The 17,610-nt window shown below is 50.1% G+C and overlaps 1 protein-coding gene across 1 annotated transcript; it reads right to left on the reverse strand.

Moving 5' to 3' along the window:
• Nucleotides 1–55: 55 nt before the first annotated feature.
• C2H19orf44 (chromosome 2 C19orf44 homolog) lies at nt 56–12,849 on the reverse strand. Its single transcript, XM_069477227.1, has 8 exons — nt 12,273–12,849; nt 10,448–10,757; nt 7,676–7,749; nt 6,481–6,988; nt 4,850–4,945; nt 2,942–3,108; nt 443–524; nt 56–258 (listed from the first exon to the last, which is right to left on the reverse strand). Exons 1-7 carry the CDS (start codon nt 12,819–12,821, stop codon nt 453–455), a joined length of 1,776 nt encoding a protein of 591 aa, XP_069333328.1. The 5' UTR covers nt 12,822–12,849; the 3' UTR covers nt 56–258; nt 443–452.
• Nucleotides 12,850–17,610: the final 4,761 nt, after the last annotated feature.

Consider the following 17,610-nt stretch of genomic DNA (forward strand, 5'->3'; position numbering starts at 1 on the left):
AGGCAGCGTGTTCTGGGTGCAGACTCCGCCTGCACCGTCTCCAGCGTGGCCGCCTGGTCCTGTGTCCTCGTTGCCCAGTGGGGCTTCTGTTAGCCGCGCCGCCTCCCTCGGCTCGCTGGGCTGCAGAACCTGGTGTCCCCGTCCTGCTGTGAGTGGCGGGTAGCTCTGCCCATGACTCCAGTTCCACTGGCCTGTGATGTGTCCTCGCGGGTGCTGGGCACGCTGGCTCCTCGTGACAACCCACCAAGGAGATGGTGGCTGGGGGGGGGTTCAGTTGCTGAGCTGGGATTTGGCTGGGGACAATCCTGCGCTCTTACCCCAGCTCCATCTGCCCCCCCAGAGTCCCGTGGACACTGCTCTGTCGTGTGCGTGTGTGTGTGTGTGCGCGCGTGTGTGGAGCAGGTGTATAAGGCAGTCCGCAGATCGGGCCCCACAGCCTCACCTGCTGGCACTCACAGCTCCTCCTTCACCGCCTTCAGGGCGTCCTCCATGGTCAGCGGAGTGGGTCTGTGGCGCCTAATGTACTGTAGGGCAGATGACAGAGGGGTACTGTCACCACCACCACTTTAGTATGTACCCAGTGGCTTCTGGGCTCTGGGGCAGTGAGTGCACACTGCGCCTGTCCTTGGCAGGGGCCTGTTGGGCTGACAGAAAAGGGATAGATAGGACGCCATGTGACGAGAGCTGGCGCGCAGGAGCGCCCAGGAACTATGGAAACAGAAGGGGGAGAGTGATACCCAGGCAGTCCCAGGTGGGTGCCACACAAGGGTGAGCCCTTACTGAGTCAGAAAGGGGTGCCTGTGGGTGCCCTCAGAGTGGTGGGGTTGGGGACAAGGGCATGGGTGGCACACTCAGGACATGGGCTTGGAGCAGGCAGTGGGGAGCCATGGAGGGCTATAGGCAGGTGGTGTGGTCAGATCACTTCAACCTGCATCGGATCAGCTGATGTACATCCAACAGAGGAAAGAGGTGCAATCAGCAAAGTCCACAATGTGGGAACCTATGGGACAGCCAACCTGCTTTCTTCAGCGAATAAACTGGGCCAGGCTCATGGCTCATGCCTATAATCCCAGCACTTTGGGAGGCCGAGGCAGGAGGATCACTTGAGGTCAGGAGTTCCAGACCAGCCTGGGCAACATAGTGAGACCCCATCTCTACAAAAAATTTAAAAATTAGCCAGGCGTGGCATGCGCCTGTAGTCCCAGCTACTCAAGGCTGAGGCAGGAGGATGGCTTGAGCCCAGGAGTTCAAGGCTACAGTGAGCTATGATGACACCACTGCACTCCAGCCTGGGCAACAGAGCAAGACCTGGTCTCTAAAATGTATATATAGTAAAGCAATAAACTACAAGGAAACAAAGGAGAGAGGGGGGAATGTCCTGTAGAAAGTGGGTCCCCAGGCAGCAGCGGCAGAAACGCCCACTCCCAGGCCTGCCCCGCTGCGGGAGGGCCCAGCACTTGCTCTCACGGGGCACCAGAGCACTCGGACACTGCTCCGGGCTGAGAACCGGTTACTGCTCTAGATTAAGAGGCTAAAAAGACACATCAAACAGTCTCAGTGTACGGACTTCGGGTCCGGACTAGAAAACGGGAACGAAAGGACAGTGAAAGTTTGCATGGAAGAGCCTGCCATGCTTCCACGTCTGCTTGTCGTGGTTTATGTTCCTTGTTCAGCCTTTACCTTCCTAAACCTTGTAGCACGTCTGTGCTGACCCTTCTGTTTCTGTTTCCTGGTTAAGGCTGAGCCAGTGGCCGTGGGTACCGACAACCGACTCGTTTCCTTCTGTCTTTTTCTGGGACTTTATCTCCTTCCTCGTCTTGATTTATACACACAACCTGGAGAAGCTACGAGAATAAGGGTTTTGTGGTTTATCTAGAAACAATACGGAAAATATTGCTGTTATTTTTGGTGACGAAAATCAATTTTGCAGAGTTTGAGTCCAAATAAAATGTGAATTTGGTTTTAAAAAATGGGAACAGAATATACAACTTTAATGAGATAAGCAGAGACCTGAACACTGGCTATTCCTGGACACTAAGGAAATTTGGTTTGGCCATTAAAACGGCATTATTTTACTTTTTTGGGTTTTTTTTGGGGGGGTGGGGGGTTAGTTTAGTTTTGTCTTTTTGAGACAGGTCTCACTCTGTCGCCCAGGCTGGAGTGCAGTGGTGTCAGCCTAGCTCCCTGCAGCCTCCAACTCCTGGCTCAAGTAGCTGGGACCACAGGCGTGAGCCATCACGCCGAGCCTGCTTTTATGTTTTTAAAGTCATTTCTTAGGAATACAAATTAAAATGTTGGTATGTAAAAATTTTAAAAATCACTATAAAGGACACTGCATGTAGTGTGACACCATTTCTAAGAAGAAATACACGAATACACTTCATACTCCACACAGGGAAAGTCTGAAAGAAGAGATACCAACTTGGTAACAGTTGTCCCTGAAATTATGGAGGACTGTAAATGACAAATTTCTCTAACAGGATTTTTAGAAAATAGGCCCATATATTTTGGTAATCAGAAAAAAAAATTTTGGAGGGAAAAAAAGGAAAGTGAAGGTGACATCCCTTGGGCTTTGGCCCCAGGGACCAAGGAGAAAGGCTGGCCTCCAGCCCCGGGTGGCACTCAGGAGGGTCCGTGAAAGGGAGAAGACAGTGCCTCAGTGAGTAGGTGCCCTTTGGTCTGAGGTCACACGGAGCCCAGGCTGGGCTGGCTGCAAGGCCTAGGTTCTCAGTGCCCCGACCCTGCACCAGCTCTTGTCACAGAACAAGGAGGAAATGAGGCTCCTTCCACAAGGACAAAAGGTGACAGCCTCAACACATCCCTGCAGCACCGGGCTGAAGGCTCCAGGACCTCATCACCATCCCCCCGACTGGCATCTCGGAGCTGCCCCCACCCTGACCACTCTGCCCCCCCGGGGAAGACGTGGCTCTGCTCCGGTCACCTCTTTGGCTTCCTCCAGGGTGTGGTAGTGGAAGGAGTCCCCATCCAGGGACTGCAGGAGTGAGATGTGCAGGTGACGGCTGGCCTCGATGAACTGCTGCGTCAGGCTCAGCTGCTGCTTCAGCATGTCGTTCAGTGCCAGCACGGCCGGGCTGTAGGCTGTCAGGGCTGTCCCCACTCTGTGTCACTCAGCGGCTCCACTGGGGCCCCTGAGTCCTGCACCCCCAGCCCCACTCCGTGCCCGGTGGCTTGGTAGGCTGCTTTCTGGAAGGACTGCTACCCTCTGGGGCGGTAAAGGCCTCACCTATTCCCGCCTGTCTCAATACGCTAATAAATGAATTGCTTTCTACTGCTTGAAATGGGTGAATTTCAAGAGCTGCACATCTGGTCCCTGCTCAGCTCCCAGGCAAAAGTGGAAGTTTTAGACTAAATACCAAACATTAAGAAAAAAGTCTAGTAAATTCTCCACACGGCTAGAAGACCAGCCTGGGCAATAGCGAGACCCCACCTCCACAAAAAGCTTAAAAATTAGCCAGGTGCAGTGATGCATGTCTAAGCCCAGGAGTTGGAGGCTGCAGTGAACTATGACGACGCCACTGCACTCCAGCCCAGGTGACACAGCAAGAGCTTGTCTCCAAAGAAAACGCTAGAAAAGAAGAATTGGAGAACTGAAATGTTCCCAACACAAAGAAAAGATAAACATTTAAAGCGATGGGCATCTCAATTACCCTGATTTGATCATTACCCATTATACACAGCTATCAGAATATCACAGGTACCCCCAAAATATGCGCAACTATGACATTCCAATACAAAATTTTTTAAAAGTCTAGTAAATTGGCATAAAAACTGCACAGCTGAAACAATGTGACTGTGGCTGATGCTACTGACCTACACACATAAAAATGCTTAGGAGAACAAAAGTTGTCTTTTTTCATCTGTAAAGTGGGAATTAAAAAAAAAATAAAAAAGGTTGTCTTTTTAAAACACAAAATTATTAAAAATCAGAAATAAAAAAGTTAAAAATACAAATAAAAATGTTAACTACATTTGAAATATAATTAAAAATTTGGCCATCTGTTAAAAATGATCATTATTAAGACTACTTGGCCCTGTAATATTCTGAAATAAAAAAATTTAAAAATTAAAAAAAAAAGGACTTGGTAACATGGAAAAATCTTTGAGGTAATGTTAAGTGGAAAAAAAGGTGGTTAAGTTTTTGTTTTTAAAAAAAGATATAAACATTTCTCTTGTTACAACTGGTGTATTTTAATATCTTCATTTTTTTTTTAAATCCTATTAAGAAAATTGAAAAGGGAAAAAAATAGTAGGTCCCAGATAGACTCTTAACTTGGCTCACATGGGCCTTCAGGGGCTCCCTGGGGACTTGGCGAAGTCTAAACTGTCTAAGGCGGCTTGGGGGTGCCTTCCTCACGCCCAGGCCAGGCTGGGGCCCTCCCCAGTCCCACACAGACACCCCCAGACTCAGCCCAGGAGGCGAGGGATGTGCCCACCCCGCCTGTGGCTACTGCTCAGTACTGATCAAAAATAAGAGTCTTCAGGGGAAAAAAATTGTGGCTTAGAGACAAAAAGTCTCGCTGGGTAACGTACAACGTAAGAGTAGCCTTGTTGGGGTGGAGGGTTTCCAGGCATATTATTCTTCACCCTCCTGTTTTGTTTGACACTGGTGTCCCTTTGCAAGAGACAGAAGGTTCAAGGATGCTCTCAGGCTGTCATCTGGGATCCTATAAACTGTGGCAGTTGTCCCTGGCTGCAATAATTTCCACCCAACGGGTTCCTCGAACTCCGCACTAAAGGGGGTGCCACAGCTCCAAGGCTGGGCGTGAGTTTGTAGATCAGGTGCAGTCTGTAAAATTCACAGGAAGGACCCACCGAGGCGGGCTGTTACCTTCTATCGCGTCCGCGCTGATGACGTGATGGGCAATGGGTATCGGGTCCACATAGGCGCCTCCCAGGGCAGGCCCGATAGTCGCCACACTGGCTGCTGTCTCGAGGACAAAGGGAAGGGGTGAGTGGGCAGGACACAAAGCCATGACTTTCTCGTCCACGGATATGATGCTGAAATAAACTACGTGGGCTGTTCTTTCCTTTTCCTGAACGTCATGGCCACCATTCTGCCCTTTACTTTTTGCGATACAGTCTTATGTGAGAGACAGGGTCTCGCTCCGACACCCAGGCTGGGCTGCAGTGCAGTGGCGCCATCACAGCTCACTGCAGCCTCCAACTGCTGGGTCAAGTGATCCTCCCGCCTCGGCCATCACACCGAGAACATTTTTAAATTTTTTGTAGAGGCCAGGCAAGGTGGCTCACCCCTGTAATCCTAGCACTCTGGGAGGCTGAGGCAGGAGAATGGCTTGAGCTCAGGAGTTGCAGACCAGCCTGAGCAAGAGCGAGACCCCGTCTCTATAAAAAATAGAAAAATGAGCCAGGGGTGGTGGTGCGTGCCTGTAGTCCCAGCTACTCAGGAGGCTGAGGCAGGAGGATCCCTTGAGCCCAGGAGTTCGAGGATGCAGTGAGCTAGGACCGTGCTGCTGCCTCCAGCCTGGGTGACAAAGTGAGACTCTGTCTCAAAAACCAGAACAGGTCCCAGGAGCACATCCCCTGTCACATCCCGGGACAATCTCAGTCTACACTGTTAACAACCGTCTGGATGAGGAAAGGGAACAGAAGCATGTTTAAAAGGAGCCCTTCCACCGGGACGGGTGGGTGCTGACGCTGGGAATGAGAGAAACAGCTGGAAAGCCAGATGGGGCGTGGGCAGCAGTGGCGCCCCTTCACCACGTCCTAAAGCACAGACCAGGATCGCGTGGCCCCCCTTTGACTCCACACGGTGGGGAGCTGGAGCGAGGCCTGCCCGGCGGCAGCGGGGAGCTTTGGAAGACTGCAGGCGCCGGCGTGGACGCCACAGGGGTGACGCCCGCCTGGTTCTGACAACCAGCCGGACCTGTGACGAGGCAGCCCTCAGAGCCCCTGCGCCGGAGGCCCAGGAGCTACTGGAGGAACTGCGGTCCAGGGAGGTGTTTCCTTCGTGGGCACACGCTCATTGGTGTCTCTGTCAGCGCCAGCCCCAGCGCCACGTGACAAGTCACCAGACTCACACGCGGCATCTCTCGCTTTCCCTCCTCCACGACTTCCTTGCCCGGCACCCACCTGGAGCCGGATCCTTCCCCAGGCCGGGGGCGTCCTGGGCATTGCAGGGTACCCAGCCGAGGCCAGAGCCCCACCCTCCAGACCTTGCTGAGGCCCCTCGGGGCAGCATCAGTTGAAACCCACTGCCCTCATCTTTGGTTCTGAAACTTCTGGACGTTTTAGAGCTAGGAAGACAGCGGAAAAACCTGGGACAGCTGCCCCTTATCTGTGGAAGAGGAAACCGGGGGCTGAGGTCCCTCCCCCCAGCTAATTGGTGACAAGCGCCAGATCTCGGGGACCCAGGCTCTTCCGTGTGTTTCCCAGGATGCCATGGGCCACACACCAAACGCCTGTCCCGCCTGCCCTGGGCCCCACGGCCGCCACACTCACCCTGGTTCGACTGGTAGGCGCAGGAGGGGTCCACAGTCTGCACAGCTATTTCCTTCACGAGGACTCTTGTCACACCCCTGCCCCACTTCTTCCCAGACTTGGGTGTCTGTGGGACAAGGTCTGTCTTCAGACTTGAAGAGCACTCGGACAAGGAGTCCAGTGTTCTGTCAAGAGACTCCTTGGAACGGGCTGCTGGCTCAGATGACGTCGGACTCGGAGCGTTTTCGAAATCGTCGGAGTAAGCCGCGTTCGCCGTGCTCCCCGCGGGCGCTTCAGACGAGGCCCGCGCGCCGGGAGCGCTGTCCTGCCGGGCAGAGGAGGCCGAGCTGGCACTGAGATGCTCTGAGATCTCACTGTCAGTGGGCAGGCCCTCGTCCCCGTCTGCCGAGGTGGCCTTTCCCTGGGCTGCTGAGCTCCTCGCCCAGGTGCGTCTTGGGGTGTCCTGCCCGGCAGAGGCCTTGGCTCTGGGGCTTCTGCAGGACAGCTTTTCCCTCCGGGCACTTTGTTTCTAAAATGAAGGACAGCAGAGGTCACTGGCAAGCGTTCTTGGAAGATCAACATGCCTAACACCATGCAAACACCACATTCCTAAAAGCAGCGGACCCAGCGCATGAGGGTCCACACTGGGCCCTCCTGAGCTTGGGCAGGTGAAGTATTCTAACCACAAGTCTTCAGCACGGGGTTCCTTAGTGTGCAGCGTGTTTAGGCGGCACAGGGATGGAATTTAAGGTTCCATCGCTATGAATTACTGCAACGTGCATTCGATCGTGGTTACGAACAGGGCAGGGATCCCAGCGGCGCTGGGACGGCCAGTCGGCGGGCACTGCCTCGGTGCAGAGTCGCTGTGGGTGCTTTAGGTGGAAGGTACTTTACTCATCTGCTAAATGAAGCAGCTTTATCCCGTTAGCACCTAAATCAGGATCTCTCAGCTGCTGCACTCCTGACGTGGGGGGCCGGAACATTCTCGGCAGCGGGGCTGCCCTGTGTACCCAACACGGAGCGGCGTTCCTGGCCTTCGCCCACTAGCGATGCCAGTGGCACCCGCCACCCCCCAATCGTGACACCCGAAATGTCCCCAGATGTTGCTACTCTCCCTGGGTGGCAGAACTGAGGGCCACTGGCCTAAGGGGAACACTGCAGTTGCGGGCCTCTCTACGTAGCCATCTGCAATCAAAAATGACTTCGCTGTACTCACTTCCTGTTCCACGGCTGAGTTCTCACCGACAGCTGGAGCCAGCTCGTCGAGGGATAAAATATTTGTTCTAAACTCTGTAATTAAAAAATTAGTATGACAACATTTACTTCCTTATTTACTCCATAAATGTTTAGAAATATATGAAGACGTGGGGTCCCTGCCCTCCATAAGGCGCCCCAGAGGTCGGCACTCTTTTTCCCTAAAAGGCCAGATGGGACGTATTTCCAGCTTTTCAGGGCAGACGGCTGCGACTATTCAACTTGGCCCTCGCGGTGTAAAAGCAGCCGCAGAAAATGTGTAAAGGAAGGTCCGCGGCTGCGTTCTGATAAAGCCTTGTTTATAAAGACAGACAACGGGCCACGGAAAAGCCGATGATCACGATGCACTATGGGAAGTTGGTGACGAGTATGCACGTGGCAGGAGGGGCTTGGAAGGGCAGGGGCACCCGGGCAGCTGGGGGGACCTGAGATGTGGCCCCAGAGCATGCTGAGTTCTCATTTACACAAGTTAACGGCACAGTAGAAGCTTGGCGACCGTCCTGGCGTGCCGGCCGGCCAACCCCCCGTGTCTGAAGGAAGTGTGCGCTGAGGCTGAGTGTGCGGGGCCGGGTGAGTTGGCCAAGGGGCAGAGAATGTGTCTGTGGAGCCTCGGGTCCACTCTCCGCAGGAACTCTTACCACGTGATTCAGCTCAGCGCCCCCCAAAGTGGAGGAGCTGTGTGCGCGCGCATGTGTTTGCGTTGGGGGTGCCTCCACCCTGGAGGGGCTCCAAACCCAAGCAGGGACATAATCCAGTACGCTTGGCTTTAGTAGACACCTAAAGGGGGGCCCAATTGTTAAGGGGTTCCCTGGAGGGCACAGAGCAGTCGCACTGCATTGGAGGACACAGTTCCCTGCAGGAGGCGGGATGTGACTCTAGGAACAGGCTGGAGCAGAGCCCTCTGGGGAGAAGGCACGAGGGGAGGGGCTGGGGAGGAGAAGACTGAGCTGCCCACTCGGCCTGGAAAGGTCAGCTGAGTGCGGCCGCCAATGCCAGGCTGAGGACAGCACCGCCCGTCTTCCTCCGTCTGTCCTCGGCCCAGCCGCTTCCCAAGACCCAGATCAAATCCCGCCTGGAACGGGCTCTGGGCTCCACTGGGGTCCCAGGGCTCGGCCCCTCCGCTACCGCTTCCTGTTGCTACAGTTCACCTGGCGGGTGGGTGCAAGACACACATGGACGATGTTTTAGGACACAAAGCCTCTGAACTAAGTCAAACCAGCTGGCCCAGGGCAAAGACGGTATGGGAGATTCCAGACACAAGCACTTTGTGACAGCGTTGGCGCTGGCTAAGGAATACCATTATGGTCACAGGGGCTGACCTCTACACACGCGTCACCATCCACTGTCTCACTGACCCCACAGAACAGCTCTGGAAGCCTCCTTCTACTACTGCCCCCATTTCACGGATGTGGAGACTGAGGCACAGAGAGCCCGAGATTGAGGCACAGAGAGCACAGCTAGTAAAAGGCAGAGCCAGAACGTCTGGCAGGGCAGGGCAGGACAGACAGATGGCAGGCTGGGGGAAACCCGGGGCCTGATGCTGGTCCTGGTTCTGCCGTCTCACCCACATATGCAGGCAGGTGACGTGGGGAGGACACCCCCTCACCAGCCTCTTGGGCCTGGCTGCTCATGTGCACAACGTGCTGCTAACGAGCCCAGAAACAGACCAGCATGGGCGAAGCCCAAGTGGCAAAGACAGGCACTGAAGGGCTCTGAGGGGTTTTGTCACAGCCACAGCCTAGGACACGCCCCTCTCTTCTCTGATGCCGACATGGCCATGTGGCGGGGACAAACCTTTGTTGGCAGTGCTTCACTGTCCCACCCTGGCAGGCCTACTGGGGACCTCGTGGGCATTACGGCACACATCAGTCTGACTCCCGGGGTGGGGCAATCCCGGCGCCTGGTGGGCAAGGACGTGTCTGTTTATTGGTCCTTTTCCTGACGACATGACACCTGGCACCTGCGGCCACATAGCAGGCACTCAGGGAACAACTATTTCACTTTGATTTCATGCTAAACCATCCCAAAGGAGGGGGAAAAAAATAAGTGTTCGCTTCAAATCTGTTTTCTTTCTCCTCTTTCCCTCATAAATAAATAGAATATTAAAATAAAAATAATGTTGAAACCATACAAATGTTGGCTTTTGATGACTTAGAGATTTGTTTGCTTTTCTGAATTGGAAAAAGAGGCAATTCTGTCTTTTACAACACGGAAGATTAGATTGCCTTTTGGTTGCATGTGGATTGAGAACAATTTCTTCCAGGTCAGAGTTCCTGGACGCTGTGGACTGATTGCCTGTGTCGCCCCCAAATTTCCATCTTGAAGCCCTAATCCCTACCATGGTGGGGCCCTTGGGAGGTAACTGGGCTGGGATAAGGACACAGAAAAGGCAGCCATGCGAACACCAGAGAGAGAGGCCTCGCCGAGAGCCCTACGCTGCTGGCACCCAGATCTTGGACCTCCAGCCTCCAGGACTGTGAGAAATAAATGTCTATTGTTCAAGCCACCCCCTCTCCGGGACTCTGTAAAAGCAGCCTGAACTGTGACTCTGGAGGAAGATTTTAAAGACAGAACAAAAAATCTGACTCAGCCCCTTAACCAAGAAAAGTTAGGAAGTTGAGGGCTCAACTCTCACTGCCCGTGGAAATGCCTGGTCACCACCGAGCCGGGGACCCTAAAGGTGGCCTCACCCTTCCTGTCTGGGGTGATGACTGTGCACCAGGACGTGGATTACCGTTCAGGCTGTCATCGGCACCTTCTGAGATGGGCCTATCCCAAGGCCCAGCCTCGCTCCTTCCAGGGCAGGACGCAAGCTTAACACGCCCCATCTTTGAAGACACTGATTCTGAAAAGGCAGCAATGACAGAAAGTGACGGCGTGGGGGAGGCTGTGTCACCGGAAACATGGGTCTCTGCGGAGTGGGATCTTGGGCGAGCGCTGCAAAGGGTCCCCTCTGCTGAGGTTGGCAGACGTGACGTCTGAGAAGGCTGTGAGCTGGAAAGTTCCGCATCAGGGAGAGAAAGAACTCTTGGTTGCGTCGGGATCTGATAAAAAAAAGACATGAAATTACCAAACTTATGAAAACTGAGTCTTTACGATTCAACAAACAGTGTGGCCGGTGGAGAGCATGAGACCAAGATTGCAGCGATTAAATTTGTGTTTCTCTACAACCCTTTCTCTCTTCTCTTCTCCCTTCCAGAAGTCGAGGTGGAACATTTACATGAGATAATGCCTGGATTAGAAAATACTCTGCCAATAACCAGGAATATCACTTTGCTTTCAAACACATATTGTTAATTATACATTTTCTAAATTAAGGCCCTTCCAGCCATGACGGTATATAATCTATCACAGCCTGGATCTTCAAGAGAATCAAAATGAATATGCAGATTTTCTTCCTTAAAACATAGCCCTCCTACTGCTTCACACCCCCTACCATGGCTGTAATTTGAAAAAGAAAAGAAAAGAAAAGAATAATAGTGTTCGTGAGGTTGTGGAGAAATGGAACCCTCATGTATTGCTGGGGGGAATGTAAAATGGTGCAGCCACTGTGGAAAACAGTTTGGTGGGTTCCCCACAAGTTAAACACAGAATCAGCATATGGCCTGGCAATTCCACTCCTAGTTATGTACCCGAAAGAACTGAAAATAGGGACTCACATAGACACTTATGCACAAATGTTCCCAGCAGTCAGTGCCGCTGGTGTAGTGGTATCATGCCAGATTCCCACCAGTGTTCACAGCAGCAGTATTCACGACGACCAAAAGGTGGAAACAACTCAAATATCCGTCAACTGAGGAATGGGTAAACACAACGTGGTCCATGCACACAATGAAAAAGCACGGACACATGCCACGACATGGATGAACTTCAAAAACACGATGCTGAGTGAAAGAAGACAGACACAAAAGCCACATCCTGTGTGATTCTATTTATAGAAATGTCCAGAACAGGCAAATCCATGGAGACAGAAAGCAGATTGGTGGTTGCCAGGCAGGGGCTGGGGAAGGAGGAATGGGGAGTGACTGCTGATGGGGACGGGTTTCCTTTTGGAGTGATGGAATGTTCTGGAACTAGACAGAGGTGATGGTTGCACAACACTGTGCGTGTAATAAATGCTATTGAATTATGCACTCTGAAGCGGTTAATTTGTGTTATATAAATTTCACCTTAATTTTAAAAAAAGAAAGAAAGAAACACCACGCTGCCATGGTGCCACTGGTAAGCGGGCACGGATCACCAATGGAACTGGTCACCGCTGTGTGCAATCAACCACACAGTGCTGTCCTCTATATACAGCTGCAGGTCACAGATATGACGAAACTGCCTGAGGTGTCATGTGTCCTGACCATCCCAGACCAGGCCCACAACAGAGATCTGTGATTGGCCGAAACCCTAATGGTTCCTCATCAAATGCTTCTCTCAAGTCACTTATGGGTGACAGCCGCCATGAAAGTCCCTCGTGTTAGGACACAGAGCAGCAAATGCTAAGGCTTCGTTAAAAATCAATACATTAAAAGCCTTACTGAGAATAGTTTGATTTGTTCTTTCTCACTCACTTTAGTTCTGGTGAAGCCTTGATTCATAGATGTTTTCTCAACTCTAGAAGATTCCATCAAGCTTCCCAGCAACGCTTTCATTTCCTCTTCATCACTGTCTGGAGAATCAAATTTTCTAGCAGGTTCTTTGAGTTTCGGTGTTTGAAAAGGCCGCTCTTTCCCAGCAGGTGCTTCAGGGACTATATTTTGAACGGGGGGTTCCTTCTTCTTTAGAAACCTACTGATCGGATTGTGTGCATTACTCTCGGCGACAGGAAGTTCACGGGCTTGTTTCTGGGAGGTTTCGCCTGTACTCTGGGAAGAAAGGTCAACCGTTCTCCTTGGGGGCATTTCGTCTGCTCCCTTTAGAAGACTGGCCTCGGCGGTCTTCCGGTCAGAGTCCGTGTCAGACAAACTCGCCCGCACCTTCCGATTCAGGATTTTGCTTTCTATCCGGGCCAGCCTGGTGAGCGCAGCGTCCACTCTGACCTTCGACGCCGCGGTCGGGGCGAACGTGGGCCCACTTCCCAAGATGGAGTCCTCATTCAGGAGGAAGTGTTTTTCACCCATATATTGGTTTCTTTTTAGAAATCTACTATGACTGGGTGCTGTTTTGGTAAGACTTCTACCGATTTTCAAGTTTCTGATTTCTTCCATCTTTGAATAGTCTAAGGAAATATCACTGAAATCGTCAAATACGTTTTGCACCTGATGGCTGGCTTTTCTTCCCAAAGCCATTCTAGGAAGAAAAGCAAGACAACGTATCAGAAGAATAGGTGACGTCTGTACTGTGCATCCAATGGCTCCCACCTAGCTAAAGATCACACTGCCCTTTGCAACCCAGCCACAGCCTTCCCTTAAGCCCAAAGATGACATGGAAAATAACCAGATACTTGGTACCGCTTACTGAGTTACCTACGGTTCAACGCCAGGTCTTACATGAGACACGTTACACTTAAACACAAGAGCCAGCACTTCTGCTCTGGCAGTGTGCTCAGCACTCTACTCGGTGCTGTGTTATATTGTCTCATTGAGTCCACACAGCGACCCTGTGAGTTGGTTATTGTCATGCCCCTCAGGAGGCAGAGGAAATGAAAGCCCTCCCAGGTCTGGTCACTGGCCAAGGTCACCTGGCTGGTAAATACCTGAGCCAAATGCAAAGCTCAGGTATGATTCCAAAGGCCCCACTCTTCCGTACTGTGCCACCACTGGTGCGATGAGTCCTGCTCCCAAGCCCCACTCCAAGGCGGGGCTCCTCCTTTATCCAAGTGCCCTCAGCTCTCTTGAAGAGAACTGTCAAAACACAACCTGTAGCCAGTGAGGTGGCTCACACCTGTAATCCCAGCACTCTGGGAGGCCGAGGCGGGAGCACTGCTTGGATTCAGGAGTTCCAGACCAGCGTGAGCAAGAGCAAGACCATGTCTCTACAAAAAATAGAAAAATTAGCCAGGTGTGGTGACTGCACCTGTAGTCCCAGCTACTGAGGAGGCTGAGGCAGGAGGATCACTTACACCCAGGAGTTGGAGGTTGCTGTGAGCTATGATGACGCCACTGCACTCTACCCAGGGCAACAGAGTGAAACTCTGTCTCAAAAAAAAAACAAAAAACAAAAAACCACAGCCTGCAAGCATGCCTCAGAGATATAGCATATTCGGTTCTAGACTACCGCAATATAGCAAATATTGCAATAAAGTAAGTCACATGAATTTTTTTGGTTTCCTAGTGCATATTAAAAGTTATGTTTACACTACACTGTAGTCCATTAAGTATGCAATGGTGTTATGACTAAAAAACAATGTATATACTTTGATTAAAAAATACTTTATTGGCCAGGCGAGGTGGCTCATGCCTGTAATCCTAGCAGCTGGGAGGCCGAGGCAGAAGGATCACTCGAGGTCAGGAGTTCACCCTGAGAAAGAGTGAGACCCCATCTCTACTAAAAATAGAAAGAAATTAACTGGCCAACTAAAAGTATATATAGAAAAAATTAGCCGGGCATGGTGGCACATGCCTGTAGTCCCAGCTACTCGGGAGGCTGAGGCAGGAGGATCGCTTAAGCCCAGGAGTTTGAGGTTGCTGTGAGCTAGGCTGACGCCACGGCACTCTAGCCCGGGCAACAGAGTGAGACTCTGTCTCAAAAAAAAAAAAAAATACTTTATTGATTTGGGACTAGATAAAAAAATTCTTTCTAAAAAATGCTGACACAGAGACTCGAAGTGAGCACATGCTGCTGAAAAAAGGGCTCAATGCAGATTGCCACAAACCTTCAATTTCTAAGAAAAACACAATATCTGCAAAGCACAATAAATCGAAGCACAATAAAATGAGGTGTGTCTGTATTTAAAAAGCTCCCCAGAAAATCTTTTTGTTTTTTTTTTGAGACAGAGTCTCACTCTGTTGCCCGGGCTAGAGTGCCATGGCGTCAGCCTAGCTCACAGCAACCTCAAACTCCCAGTCTCAAGCAATCCTCCTGCCTCAGCCTCCCAAATAGCTGGGACTACAGGCATGCGCCACCATGCCCGGCTAATTTTTAAATTTTTTTGTAGAGACAGGGTCTCACTGTGTTGCCCAGGTTGGTCTTGAACTCTTGGGCTCAATCGATCCTCCTGCCTTGGCCTCCCAAAATATGCCATTATAGGTGTGAGCAACTGTGCTCAGTCAATTTTTTAAATATAAGTATGTGTCAAGTACTTTTTTCTAAACAATATGTTCTAAATACTTTTATAGTAAAAAATTATTAGTTGTTTATCTGAAATTGGAATTTAACTGGGTGTCCTATATTTTTATTTGTTGTCTGGCCACTCTTCATTTTATGATTTTCAAAGCTGAGCTGAAATGTTTTATGCAAGGAAAAAGAATAACCCAGCCCTTAAGATTTTGTATAAGCCGGGCATGGTGGCTCACACCTGTACTCCCAGCATTTTGGGAGGCTGAGGCAGGAGGATTGCTTGAGACTGGGAGTTCGAGACCAGCCTGGGCAACATAGCAAGACTCTGTCTGTACAAAAAGTAAAAAAAATTAGCTGGGTGTGGTGGTGTGAGCCTGTGGTCCCAGTTACTTAGGAGACTGAGGCAAGAGGATCACTTGAGCCCAGGAATCTGAGGTTGCAGTGAGCTATGATTGTGCCACTGCACTCCAGCCTAGTTGACAGAATACAACCCTATCTCTTAAAAAACAAAACAATTAATGGTAGTAATGGCAGTATTTGGATAACCTGCATAATGGGATACCTTTTGGCTAGAAGGACGTGGTGAACTTGAGGCCCTTAGTATAGTGCTTCACACATAGACAGCAATGGAAGAACTTCAACAACTTTCTGCGTTAATAATTGTAGCCAACACTCCGAACATGACTCAGCCCAGGCCACTCTGTGGGTCAGAGGGAAGACAGGCTGGTTTTTCTGAAAGTTCTTTGAATTCTTCTGAAACTTTCCCTAAGTTTCAAAATAAGCCAACATCATACCTGTCCTGTTAGGCTAAAAAAAGAAAAAGAAAAACAAATTAAAGGAGAAAAAAAAAAAACCAAAATAAGCCAACAGAAGAGAAATTGGTTAAGGGGTATAAAAATATAGTTAAGTAGAAGGAATAAGTTCTAGTATTCAATAGTATGGTAGGGAAATTATAGTTAACAGTAATTTATTGTATATTTCAAGATAGCTAGAAGATAAGGGTTGTAATGTTCCCAACATAAAGAAAAGATAAATGTGGTGATGGACATCCCAATTACCCTGATTTGATCATCACACAATGTATACAGGTATCAAAACATCACACATACCCCCGACATATGTATACTACATATCAATTAAAAATAAACTGGCCAGGCATGTGGCTCACACCTGTAATCCCAGCACTGTGGGAGGCCAAGGCGGGAGGATGGCTTGAGCTCCAGAGTGCCAGAGCAGCCTGAGCAAGAGCGAGACCCCATCTCTGCTGAAAATAGAAAAAGTTAGCCAGGCATCGTGGCGTGTGCCTGGAGTCCCAGCTACTCGGGAGGCTGAGGCAGGAGGATCACTTGAGCCCAGGAGTTGGAGGTTGCAGTGAGCTATGATGATGACACTGCACTCTACCCAGGGTGACAGACTGAGATCCTGTCTCAAAAAAAAATGGGGGGGACTGAACCCCCCTCCATACTCTCCCCTTCATATTGAAAAAAATAAAAATAAAAAATAAATTAACCAATGAAAAATGCTTAAGGAGGCAAATTTGATATTAAGTATATTTTACCACTACTAAGGTCTTACTTACATATATATTTAAAAAACACAGAGTTAAAAATAAGCCAATGGGCAAAAGATGTGAACAGTTATTTCACACACACAAAAATGTATATAGAAATAACCAATAAGCACATGAGAAGATGTTCAACATCACTAGCCATTAAGGAAATGCAAGCCCAAACCACAATGACATACCGCTTCACATCCCCTGGGACAGCAATAATCAAAAATACAGATAACAATTGTTGGCAAGGGTGTAAAGAAATTGTAAAGGCCAGGCGTGGTGGGTCATGCCTGTAATCCTAGCACTCTGGGAGGCCGAGGTGGGAGGATTGCTTCAGGTCAGGAGTTCGAGACCAGCCTGAGCAAGAGTGAGACCCCCATCTCTACTAAAAAAAATAGAAAGAAATTAGCTGGACAACTAATATATATATATATATTAGCCGGGCATGGTGGCGCATGCCTGTAGTCCCAGCTACTCGGGAGGCTGAGGCAGGAGGATCGCTTGAGCCCAGGAGTTTGAGGTTGCTGTGAGCTAGGCTGACGCCAGGGCACTCTAGCCTGGGCAACAGAGTGAAACTCTGTCTCAAAAAAAAAAAAAAAGAAAGAAAGAAAGAAATTGTAAAGAAATATCATAAGCTGTTGGGGCATTGTAAAATGGTGCAGCTCCCATGGGGAAAACAATCTGGTGGTTCCTCAAAAAGTTAGACACAGAGTTTACCATATGATCCAGCAATTCCATTCCTATGTGGCCCAAGAAAAGTGAAAATGTATGCAAATGTTCATAACCGTTATTATTCATAATAGACAAAAAGTGGAAACAACCCAAATGTCCATCAACTAGTGAATGGATGAAGTACGACGCCCACCCCCCCACAGTGGAATTACTATTCAGCAATAAAAGGAGCGAACACCCCTGGAAGTCTAGCGGTTAGTAGAGGGAAGAAAGAAACTAGAAGAAGAAGAAAAAAAGAACAAATAGTCATATAACAGCAAGCAAGGATCTCAAACACATGATACGAACGGAAAGTAGCCAGACCCAAAACACCACACACACTACGACGATTTCATCTGTCAGAATTGTCCAGAAAAAGGCAAATCTATAGACTCAGGAGATCCGTGGTCGCCTGGGGCTGGGAT

The sequence above is a fragment of the Eulemur rufifrons genome, chromosome 2, assembly GCF_041146395.1.
Source record: "Eulemur rufifrons isolate Redbay chromosome 2, OSU_ERuf_1, whole genome shotgun sequence".
In the NCBI taxonomy this organism is placed as follows: Eukaryota; Metazoa; Chordata; class Mammalia; order Primates; family Lemuridae; genus Eulemur; species Eulemur rufifrons.

What these genes read in the sequence shown, in the direction of transcription:
- C2H19orf44 (XM_069477227.1), bottom strand. Translation starts at nt 12,821, where the DNA reads ATGGGTGAAAAACACTTCCTCCTGAATGAGGACTCCATCTTGGGAAGT. An exon ending in AAGGCTTCACCAGAACTAAA is followed by an intron (nt 10,758 to 12,272) that starts GTGAGTGAGAAA and finishes TTTTTTTATCAG; the next exon opens with ATCCCGACGCAACCAAGAGT. An exon ending in ACTCAGCCGTGGAACAGGAA is followed by an intron (nt 6,989 to 7,675) that starts GTGAGTACAGCG and finishes CCTTCATTTTAG; the next exon opens with AAACAAAGTGCCCGGAGGGA.